General features: G+C 40.3%; 1 protein-coding gene across 1 annotated transcript; it reads right to left on the reverse strand.

The window, feature by feature from the left end:
• Nucleotides 1-209: 209 nt before the first annotated feature.
• Nucleotides 210-10,716, reverse strand: LOC110123178 (uncharacterized). Its single transcript, XM_070474655.1, has 5 exons — nt 10,692-10,716; nt 6,623-7,069; nt 5,518-5,657; nt 1,766-1,804; nt 210-1,178 (listed from the first exon to the last, which is right to left on the reverse strand). The coding sequence occupies exons 1-4, from the start codon at nt 10,714-10,716 to the stop codon at nt 1,778-1,780; spliced, it is 639 nt and encodes a 212-aa protein (XP_070330756.1). The 3' UTR covers nt 210-1,178; nt 1,766-1,777.
• Nucleotides 10,717-12,062: the final 1,346 nt, after the last annotated feature.

The raw sequence follows: 12,062 nt of genomic DNA on the forward strand, positions 1-12,062 counted from the left end.
TCAACCTCAAGAGAAATACTAATTTATCATTGCAATAAAAACAAACGTATTTCCTGACACTTGGAAAAGCACTAAAAAAGAGGGGAAAATGAGATAATTAGAAGATCTCACCTAAATTTATAACAGTACTTTGGTGAAAAGTGTTGAGGGAAACTTATAGTGTTTTCATTTTAGGATTATAAAACCTTGTTTAAGATGTTACACAGTAGGTATGTTACCATTAAAATCTTGGAAGGGATGAGACCCTGGATTCTCCCTACACTTCTCATATCACCTCATTCTACCCCCTACCACATACAGAGCAAAATAATATCCTGTGATTTCAACATCACATAAGATCCCAACAGCTTGACCCTAGAGGCACGTGTACCAGGCGGCCAGAGACTCTGTGCAGATCATGTCTGCCCAGTTGTGGACGTGTTGCCTGCTACCCTAATGGTGAGCAGTCTTGCCAGTGCAAATTAACTCACACTCTTAAGAAACAAAATCAAACTCTAAAATTCTTCTACAGAGAATTTTTAGGTCTGAGGATACAATTTACCATTGATTGTAATACAGTAAGAGACACTGCAAATGAGAGTTTAGGCCAGCTGAGCTAGCAATACTCTTTCTTAATATTCTTTCTTAAGAGTATTTCCTACTCCCAACTTTCACTTCCTTAACTTTAGCATGTTGATTCTTTACTCATAAGTTTCAATTGGCAGTCACAAGAACTTTGAGAGAAAGGAGGTTTTTTGCCTTCTCCTTTAACCCAACTGACAGGCTTCCATTTGCCTTCTCGGAAAACAGCCTCCACCTCTTACAGGAAGCACTTCCAGCCAATGCTCCCCTCTGGGTCTCATAACAAAGCCAGCAACACAGCCCAGGCTGTTCTGCTCTCAAGGGTCTTTCAGTAGGTTCAGTCTTGCTGAAAGTCAGTGCCTGCCATCTAACCTTTGTATTGCATATCTACAAAGGTGAGATGAAGGAACACAGGGTGGGCAGAGCTGACCACTCGGTCCAGAGAAGGAATAGAAAGAGACAAAAACAGAGTCTGGGATCCAAAGAGCCTAAACACTGTTTGGTTTGGACTTCAAACATGGCACCTCATCAACAGGAAATGTCAGCTTATTAAAGACTTCACATGGCATCATCAGACGACAGCCATCAGACCCCTTGGCAAGGTTCCCAAGATCACACTGAGGGGAGAAAAACAATATGAACCAATATGAATGTCTAGAGTTCCTTTCTAAGACACAGAGTTTACTAAGCTGGCTGATTTGGCAGGCTGTTAACAGAACTAACTTGATTGCTTTGGCAAGGGTAAGAGGATGGAGAAAGAGATCACCCAGCTCTGATGCCAGCTATGAATTCCAATGATTATCCTGTATGCTGTCGACCTGATGTCATTCAAGAGATATAGGTGGCTCAGACTGGTGATTGCAGAAACATCACCAAAAGCAATCACTGCTGACTGAAGTTGCCATTTATAGGTGAAAGGAAAATGCCTTTTGTGTCTGAGGCAGGTGAGAGTCACTCCCAGGCCTATTACTTTCGGGGTTGAATTTCTAAAAAGCAAGCATTTACATGGGTGCTTGCCACACCCATAAATGTGCTGCTTGTTTTATCCTCATAGTTATCGGTTTGCTCTTGAAACTGCTGGCTAAAAATCTTTCTTGTTGGGGGATAGATCCTACTCCTCTAAAACTCAAAGTATGTTAAATTATTTGTTGCATTAACAGAACTTCAGTTTCTTCTTGTCCAGGGAGGAAAGAAAGACACTCACCTCTGGTACTAGTTACATGGCATAATGGTTTTTCATCCCCTGGAAAAGAACAGGAAGGAGAGACACATTTATAAGCCGCATGAAGCTCTCTATTGACTAGTTTGTGCTTTTGTTTCCCTCGGCACACCTGATCAGCTTCACTAACCAGTTTTTACAGCCTCTGAAGTTGTGTTGCTATTGAAACTTGTAGCTGAATATAAATGAACAAACAGAAAGCAACATAGTCTGTCTTCACTAAGGTTTGTAGGATACACCCCAAATGACTTCCTCTCTCACTGCAAAATGCCTATGTCACTGAGGCAGCAGACACACAGATTCATTCAGCATTGAAGACCTTGCCTTTGGCTCCAAAATCCCTGCCAGCATCCTTTATTCTTCTTGGCATCTATCCCTTTAAATCACACCATCTTTGGAAAGCCAGGCCAGGCAGATTTAGTCATAGAGAAAGCCCACAGGGATCTTCTTGAGATGGGGAGAAAGAAAGGTGTGTCTGTGACTAAGCAGAGACATTTGGCCTCATTCATCCCAGGTGCCTGCAAATCTTTCTCACACCTGGTGAAATGTAGTGAACCATGGGTGACAGTGAATGCCTCAAAGAGGCTCAATTCTGCAGAGCTTCAGTTATTGCTTCAAGAGGTATCCTAGATTCTAGACCACACTTGAAAATATAGTCTGTTTCTCCAAGGGAAATGTATTTCCCTTATTTAATACATACCACCTGCCTCAGGTTACTTTCTCAGTGCTATAAAGATGGCTACCCACTCTAATATTCCTCAAATACCCCTACTCCTTATTTGTTTATATAGAATGGATGGTAAGTTAAGAATCTAGGATATAATAAAATAAAATAGGTGATTTATTTGATGATTTGAGTCAAACTGCTGTTCATTTCAGCCAGCAGTATGTATGTAATTCACACTACATGTGCAAGTCACTACATACGGTAAGAAGGAAAATAAGAAATGCATAAGTTTCCAGGTATTAGTTAAAGAAAAAACATATTTTCTCTTAATAGACCAAACTTCTAAAGGTTAAAACTGGAATTTTTTCATCATTTGGCAGGATTCATATATTAGTACATAAACCAAAACTTGGAATCGTAACAGAAACCATCTTTTAATAATTTAATCTGAAAAGAAATTAAAGTGCATTGGATAGCTCACACAACTTCTAGAAAGGCCAGATAATTAGGTTTGGAGGCTGTGCAAAGCCCAAAACCACAGTGCAGAACTGTTCAGTGAGGCAGCCTCTACCACCATCAGTGAGCACACCCTGGTACTGTCATTAGAACTTTAGCTACTTCTATTGACCCTGGAAATTAAAGGCTCCCCTCTTCCCACAGCAAAATGAACTGTATGTGGCATCTACACCTTTCAGTCATTTGATCCTAAATCAAAATCTGGGGTAAGAATATCTGGTTGACAGATCCTCATTCACATGCAGACACTCTAGCTGCACAAAAGGCTGGGAAAGCCTGTGGACCACATTTACATCTCTAAACTGAGAGATGCACATTGCCAAAATTCACGGATAGAAAGAGAGAATAATTATTCGACAACAAATTAGTGGCTTTGCTCCAAAATCTAACGGTCTCTCAGGGTTTGTTGCCAACTCCATGGAGATGCTTTTCTGCCACAGACATGATGGTAATACCAATTCCCCAAGACATAAGAAGCATGAACAGCTAGATCCAGGTAGGAAAACCTCTCTCATGCTGAGCTTGACTGAAAGTTGGTAGCTCTGGCAACAATCCAGTAGACAAATCAGAGAAATTCACCCAAAAGAGTTGTATGTCTCCTCCAAAATCTAAAGATGTTATCCAAACATTGCTTCTTTCTTAATGGTACAGGGATAAGGTGTGGCAACTCACACTTAACTGTAAAAAGTCCACACCACTGGATCAGTATTTCTGTTTTTTCCCTTTTGCCTAGGTTTCTAATATGCTCAGTATGGTATTATTATGACTCCTGTCTTTCTCTAAGTTAGGATACTTTATTCATCATGGGTTATTTTGCATTAATGATGCTTTTTTAATTTTTATGTTAAAATATTTTATACCTTGATGACTGAGTTTTTTAGTGTCCCCTAAATTGTGTGTCCTTAAAGAGTACCTCACTAAAACTGGGCCTGCTTTATGTCCATTCTCAGGAGTAGTCAACTTCCCTGTTTCCAAGAGCTCTGTTATATTAAGGGAGATGGATACAACAGGCACTTTGAAGAATATAAAGATATGGGTAGGAGTATGCACACATGAAATAGGATGGCTGGATGGCTTCAGAGAAAAGGTAACATTTGAGGAAAGATATGAAAAAGGGAAGAGAAGCCTATATTTGTGTTTACACAGGTTAGTTAGATTTTAGAGGGTTACTTATTGATGTGGACTTAGAAACCGGATGATGGGGTATCATCACCAAATCTCTCTCAAGGTCAGAGATTTCTATTATCATCCAGTCATGCAGCCTATCAAGATACACTTCCCCCCTTACCTCAGTAACTAAAGTCTCTGCCCCAATAGTCAGCCTCTGACACTCTGGGATTCTGGTCTCCCCACTGAAATTTGGTACCAAATTTACACAGAAACTCCCACCACCATCTCTAGCCAACATAAAATACCCATGCCCATCATTTCCAGAATGCCTTGAGGGCCAATTACATAGTCAAACTTGAGAACAGAGGGTTTATATATCCAAAAATAACTGCCAAATTTTGTAATTTCATATATATATATATACATATATATGTACGTATGTATGTATGTATATAATCTGGAGGATGCACATGGGAATAGATTATCAGGGAACTAAACCAAATAGGGAATAACATAATCTCAAACTGAGTTGAGTTTATCAATACACATATGTATTTACTAGAGAGTCTGAATTCAATATGCAAACTCAAGCAGTTGAGTGGTTCCAATTTAGTTGCCTGACTGTTTTTGATAAAACCTGGACTGAATATTGATCTTAACTACAAAGAATGGTGATATCAAAAATTCTTTGGAATAGTGTAAGGAAAAAAAAGCCTAGAACATGTAGGGTATTCTACCCATTGGAGTATATTTATCCCATGTAGTCTCTCTACCAACCACTAACCCTTCAAGAATTTGCTGAATACTATCCTTAAGACACTGAGAAATTAGTTTTTGAAAGACACTGATATTTTGTTTTATATATTCATATTATGTGGATATTTTCAACACAGGTTTGAATAGAAATACTATTGCCTGAAGGGTGTTCTTGGTTCCAAAACTATATTCAAGTAGAAACTAGACGTAACTATCATACGGCAAAATATGTCCCAGTTCACAACTGATGTGGGAAAAAATTCAACATGGAAAGTTAACTCTCTCACTTTAAGAACTGGTAAAGTTTCTCCTAATAACTTGTACCTTAATGCTTTTACTAAAGACAAAAAGCTTAATTTATTTTCATTTTATGAAACATTATAAATTGAAGGAATTTCTCTTGCAATGAGTATATTTATATGTTCAGAAGGAACTAGTTGCTGACTAAATGATCAGCCTTCAATTCTAGGAAAACAATATCTGTTTTACAGAACAAAAATTTAAACTCTAAAATAAATTCTAAATGAATATGTCAGAACACTCATGAAGTTTAAAAAAAAATCAGTTTTCTGATAGACATACATTTTTTGAATCTGTCTTGAATCAGAGATGTTTCACTTCTGTGACAGTTGTTACAAGAATTCACTATTGGAATGGCCGCTTAACACATCAATACCCCAGAACTCACCACTTTATAAACAGTTTCCGGATGGCTCAGGGAGTTAAGAATCCGCCTGCAGCGCAGGCGATACAGGAGATGCCGGTTTGATCCCTCTGTTGAGAATATCCCCTGGAGGTGGAAGTGGCAACCCACTCCAAGGTTCTTGCCTGAAAAAAATCCCATGAACAGAGGAGCCTGGCAGGTTACAGTAGCAGAGTTGGACACGACTTAATGAGTATGCATATACTTTAAAAGCTGAGGCTAGACTGGACCTAAAGTCCTCATCACCTTCAAGGCTTTTGCCACAATGGTGAATTACGGGTTTATTGGGCTTACCTTAGTTTTTACCTTTTCATTTTTCTCTTATGAATTACCATATTTCTCCTATTATTTGCAATAATATTCTTTGATCAGGTTTTTTTTTTTTCCCTAGTTCTGCAGACATAATCACTGTTCGGTGTATCATTATTACATTTTCCCTTGACCATTAAAGGAGCGTTCTACATAGTATGTTATCCTCATTTTTTTCCTGCCTGTACAGAATTTTCTCCAAAAGTATTTCCTATCACCACCTCCTTGAAATTTACCTTGCAGCTAATAGCTGTACTTTACCATCAGGCAATTAAATTAAACCCCTTGGTCGGATCTTCGAGGAAATTCAAGACGTACTTCCCACTTTTTGATCAAGACATGCCTGGTGGAGAAGGGCTCCCCGAAGACGTGCCTGGCTGGCCCCAGGTCACTTCCGGTCCTGGAAACACAGCCCCCGCCCACCCTCTGAACCCTGGAGGGGCTGGGTCCCCAAGTCCTCAGCAAGAAGCAGCCAATGGCCAACCGGCCGATGGTTTAAGCAGTGGGCCCATCAGCCCAGAATTTGACTCCTCTGATGAAGCCACCCAGACCAAGGCAGCCGAGGAAGAGACCCAATGCCAAAAGGCGAGGCCAGAAAAGACCCCAGGAGGTGGATGAGACTTCCGGGACCCCTTTTCAAGGGCCGACAAACTGGACTGGGACACGCTGGACGACCCAAACCAACCCATTCGAAGGTGGCAGAGCAGCCGGGCCCCCAAAGAGGGGCGGCCTGGCCGTGGCGGAGGAACGATACTCTGGGCCTGTGGCCTCAGAGACTCACCTGTGAGGAAGTGGCTCTGGCTTAGCCTCAGCGGACGGACATGACTCGGTGGTAAGACCACGTTCTGCATCGCAGGGGCGGCGGGCGAGCAGGGAAACCGAGTGTGTGGGCTGCGCCTGCTCTCACCACAGTCACATCTGATATGCCCCGCTTGACCCAGGAGCACCTCCAAGACCCAGCCGAATGCCGGGTTCCGGCCAACCTGGACTTTCTGGAGCAGTTTGTGACTCCCTCGTTTAAGAATTAACCTGAAGAAACTGTCCTTATACCTCCAGCTTGACCACTCCTGAAGAGCAGCCATGAGAGATCGGCCAGCTGGCGCCGAAACCCACCTCTCGCGAGACCCAGAGGCATCGTCCTTACAAGGCCCGCCTGCGGTCGGGGGGCTGGGACTTGACCTCCTTGGAGCCCCAACTGGTCCCGCATGTCCTTTGCCGCGTGGAGGACCTGGAGGCGGGGAAGATCATGGCAGGGTTCAAGCGGATCACGCACCAGGCAGTGAGAAAACCCAGCAAAGCTGAGATGTAGAAGGTCCTGAAAGAGGCCTGAACTCCACGAGAGAATCTTTCTCTGACCTCTTCAAGCTGTTTGAGAAATAGAATGTGGTGATCAAAGGTTAGTGCATGCATGAGACTCGCTGAAGACTAGTGTTGAGAATTTCATTGTATGAATTGAATAGGTATCAAGCGCTGAAGACCGCAAAAGAGAAACTCAGGGTGTCAGAGGAGGAGATGACCTGGGTTCAGAGCTTGGCCCGTGTGGAGGCCTTGGTTTTTCAGGCCATCCTGGAGAAGGAGCTGATGTGCATGTGGCTGGAGAAGACAACTAAGCAGAAGAATAAAGAAAATGGTGAATGGCCCAAAAGCCATGATAACCTCGTTTCCAAGGTGGAGATCACCTGACATGTAAGTCCCTGACCAATGCCTGTCCTCCCTCCTGTCTGTCTTGAGTCTTTGAGTGTTACAGGGTCTCGTGTTCTTTCTGTTTTAACTTCAACCCTTTTTTAAACTAGATGACTTTAAAAGGAAGGTTCAACACAGTTAAGTTACAGAAGGAAAAAAATGTGCCTGACATTTCTTACGGTGCTTCTGAGTTTGTGACTGTTCACTTTCCTGTTCTCCCTTACCTCTACCAGAAACAGAATTTTTTCTTGACTTGAATCTGCTTGCATTGCTTTCCTCTTTCTGACTCTGTTTCTCTAGTCTCTGTGTTCTCCTGTGTGCGGTGTGTATTCTGTCCCATGATATGCCCATAAACGTGGAAGCTTAACTAGGTCTTTTCTGTATGTGTTCACTGTCTTCCACACAACATTGTCACATTCTAAGAACAGATGTCTCCTATTTGTTTTTAATACTCTCAATGTGTTTAAAATAGAGAAATCAAAATTCTCTGCGGTACCTCAGAAATCATTAATTCTAGAATTTAACATAAAATCCATGGACCCCAGAGAATAAATGGACAGCCTTCAGAAAATTCATAACCCACCCCCCCACCACACACACACAGGGTTGTATTATACACCAAAAAATGTTAAAAATCACTGATCTGTTCTAGCACCAATAACTTTACAAATGAAAAAACCAAAATCCAAGGTCAGAGACCTAACTTACTTGAAGAGAATAGACTTTTTGAACCCTGGTTTCTTTCAACTTCTGAACTCAATTTCACATACTCTTGGGGGTGTACAATTCCATGAAAGATCTTCAAAATCCATTACCCTGCCTGTAGGCAGAATTTGTCATAAAGATCTCAGCAGATGCAACCCAGGATACTATGAAAGATCTCCTGGGAAAGGAATTTCATAATTTCCTTCAGTTTACTTTCACACAAATATAAAGTCAGTCGCTTAGAGCAACCACTGTGTTATTTTACTTCTCTTTCCTACATCCTGAAAACACACCTACACGTACACCCTAGGACTTCCTGTTTAGGAAGAGATCAAGTAAAAGTGTAATTTACCTTACTTACACTCTCTACTAAATATTATTTTAACCATAACTATATTTGAATATGGAAATTAAACAGCAACAATATCAAATTAGTTAATATGTTTTTGTTACATAAAAACTCAGGTTGATAAACTCACAAACCACAGTAATGCACAAATCCTTAAGCCAAAGAAACAGCTGTCTGTGCTGTTAGCATGTTTGTTATGTATTTGTGGGGTTGGGATTGAAAATGGAAATCCCTGCCCTGGCATGTACTTGTGGAGTAAGAGCAATAGGACAATTTCTGGGCAAACTACAGTATACCTAAGCCATCTTGGGGCTACACAAGACCTCTCATAGGGTCGTTAGGAATAAAACATGGTTTTTCTTCCTCAAGTGCAAACGCCTCCCCTAGTGTCCAGAAATTCCCACCCTTTTCTCATAATCCTTGAGGGACTTTGCTGTTACTGTGCCATAAAGGGTAGGATTTTGAGTGATTTACACTTCCTAAGTTCAAGTGAAACTATTTCAAATCATTCTTTTTTTTTTTTTTCCATTTCCAAACGTCTGTAACAGAAACAATAGAAAGATTGAACATACTGAATAGGAGTTGAACTCAATCTCCCACAGCATGATTCCTCAAAATAATAGTGTAGATTTATTTATGTACAGAATCACAGGAGTTGAGTTTAAAAGTAGCAAGGTAATTTTGCTTTTTTTTCAGCCTAAATTATTATTGATATTATTCAGGGGAAAATGAACTGATCAAACAAGTGATGATACCAATGCACAGGGCCATAGTGAAAGAACAGACAGTTTAGCAAGTGGAGAAATAAGAATTTAAGGAGATGGATCAGACAAATCCAAGCTACTGCTAGGAAACCATCCAGATGATGGTTTAAGAATTTCAGAGTTCAAAGGGAGACTTCAAACCATACCTGTAACAACTTTGGTAAAGAATATTGAGCAAGCTGACAGAGAGGATTGCTTCAGTGTGAGTGTGAGACCTAGAAGTTGAATCAGAGACTTGGCTGGAAATAAAATCACATTTCCCTTCAGAAGGTTTCATATACAGGGAAAAAGATGTGTACATAAAAATAAAGTGTGCTATTCCTTTCCAAAGGAAGACTCTGCAAGAACTCTGCCTCTGCCTTCCTGAGGTCCTAACTTCCCAAAGAGATTGTTCAAGGTTTGCACTGTTGCACTTTGGACGATTGTTTGTACTCTGAAACATCATGAATGAGTGCTGCCCAAGAGTTGAAGAGTGGGTAGTCAAAGGTTGCTGCTTTTTTTCCTCAGGATTCCTTCCTTGTCGGGGGTTCAAAAAAGGCTATTTTCCTCTTTTTCAGAGACACTGTATTAGAACCACTGTGAAGTGGTTGCCTGAACATTCTTGGCATAAGAATTATACTTCTTTTTGCCAGTTGTGTTTTCATCATTTCAAAGTGTCTTTTGGTCTGAAAAGGGAGATGGAGAAATCTCATATGAAGAGGCCATCTGTGTTTAGATTATACTTTCTAGTTCTTGTGGTACGTGGGGTAAGAAGTGTTTTTCTGAAAGAAAGGCAAAAGGCATTATGGTTTCTTCATCAGGCATCAGTCCTTTACCAAACTACATAGAAAATTGGTAGCAAAGGGAGGAATGCTAGAAGTGGGAATTGGGAAGAGAACCGTTTTAGCATGTTGGCAAAGACATGTATACGTCAAAACAGGAAGCATTGTTTTCTCAGATTTGAAAGATAAAGGTTGTTCAACATTAAAGCTCGATTCGTCCTTGAAATTTCTCAGAGTAATTTTTGCAGTCCATTTTTTTATTGAAGCATACTTGACATAAACATTAATTTCAGGTTTAAAAATTAATTATTTGCTCTTTGTGTATATTGCAAAACTTATCTAGTTGATATAAATCTAGTTAACATCCATCACCATGCATAGTTACAGAATTTTTTCCTTGTGATAAGAACTTTTAAGATCTACTCTCTTAGCAACTTTCAAATATGCAGTACAGTATTATAACTCTAGTCATCATGCTGTACATTACATTGCCATGACTTATTTATTTTATAACTGAAAGTTTATTCGTTTTGAATGCCTTTACCCATTTTGCCCTTCAACAATCTGTTCTTTGTATGTATAAGTTACCGTAATTCCCTGAAGAGTTCTTCATGTTGTTACAAATGGCTAGATTTCATTCTTTTCTTTAAAAGTGAAAGTGAGGTCACTCGGTCATGTTCAACTCTTTGCGACCCTATGGACTGTAGCCTCCAAGGGTCCTCCGTCCATAGGATTCCCCAGGCAGGAATACTGGAATGGGTTGCCATTCCCTTCTCCAGGGGATCTTCCCGGCCCAAGGATCAAACTGGGGTCTCCCGCACTGCAGGCAGACTCACTCTTTATCATCTGAACCACCAGAGAACTGCCGACCAATGCACTCTTTTCTATGGCTATTACATTGAATGAATGGTATTACATTGTTTATATAGATACTACATCTTCTTTATTCATTTATCCTCATGTGGACACTTGGATTTTTTCCATATCTTTGATTTGTAAATAATGAGGCAGTGAAAATGGGGTGCATATATCTTTTTGAGTTGGTATTTTCCATTTCTTCAGATAAATATACAGAAGCAAAATTGCGGTAGCATATGGTAGGTCTATTTGTAATGTCTGAGTAACCTCCATACTGTTCTCCATGTAAGCTGCACCAATTTACTTTCCATGTGTAGTGGCACAAAGGTTCCATTTTCTCTACATCCCCACCAACACTGGTTATTTCTTCTTTTTTCTTTCAGTAGTCATTCTGACATGAATGAGGTATGAGGTGATAGCTCATTGTGGTTTTGATTTACATTTCCTTAATAATGATCTTGAACATCTTTTCATGTACCTGTTGTTCATTTGAATGTCTCCTTTGGAAAAATGTCTGTTCAGATCCTCTGCCTATTTTTTAATCAAATTGTTGTGTTGTTGGTGGTGGGGTTTTTTTCTGTAAAGTTATATGATTTCTTTATATATTTGGCATGATGCTCATGCTTAGTCGCTCAGTCATGTCCAACTCTGTGAACCCATGAACTACAGCCTACCAGGCTCCTCTGTCCATGAAATTTTCCAGGCAAGAATACTGGAGTGGGTTGCCATTTCCTACTCCAGGGTCTCTTCCTCACCCATGGATCGAACCTGCATTTCCTATGTCTTGTGCATTGGCAGGTGAATTCTTTACCACAGCAGTACCTAGTAAGTTCCCATATATTTTGGATATTAACTCCTTATAAGACGTGATTTGTAAATACTTTCTTCCATTCAGTAGATTGCCTTTCCATTTTGTTGATGATTTCACCTTGTAATCTTTATTACTCCATGTGCATCACTTCTCTCATAATAAGATTTTCTTGTTAAATTTTAGTAGAATAGGTAGCATGCAGTGGACCAATAAAACCTTAAAACCTAAGAGCACACTGTCTAATGAAGTTGACTTCCCTAAGCCATTTATACACTTGGAAAAAAGAAAAT

This window comes from Odocoileus virginianus, chromosome 12 (genome assembly GCF_023699985.2).
Source record: "Odocoileus virginianus isolate 20LAN1187 ecotype Illinois chromosome 12, Ovbor_1.2, whole genome shotgun sequence".
In the NCBI taxonomy this organism is placed as follows: domain Eukaryota; kingdom Metazoa; phylum Chordata; class Mammalia; order Artiodactyla; family Cervidae; genus Odocoileus; species Odocoileus virginianus.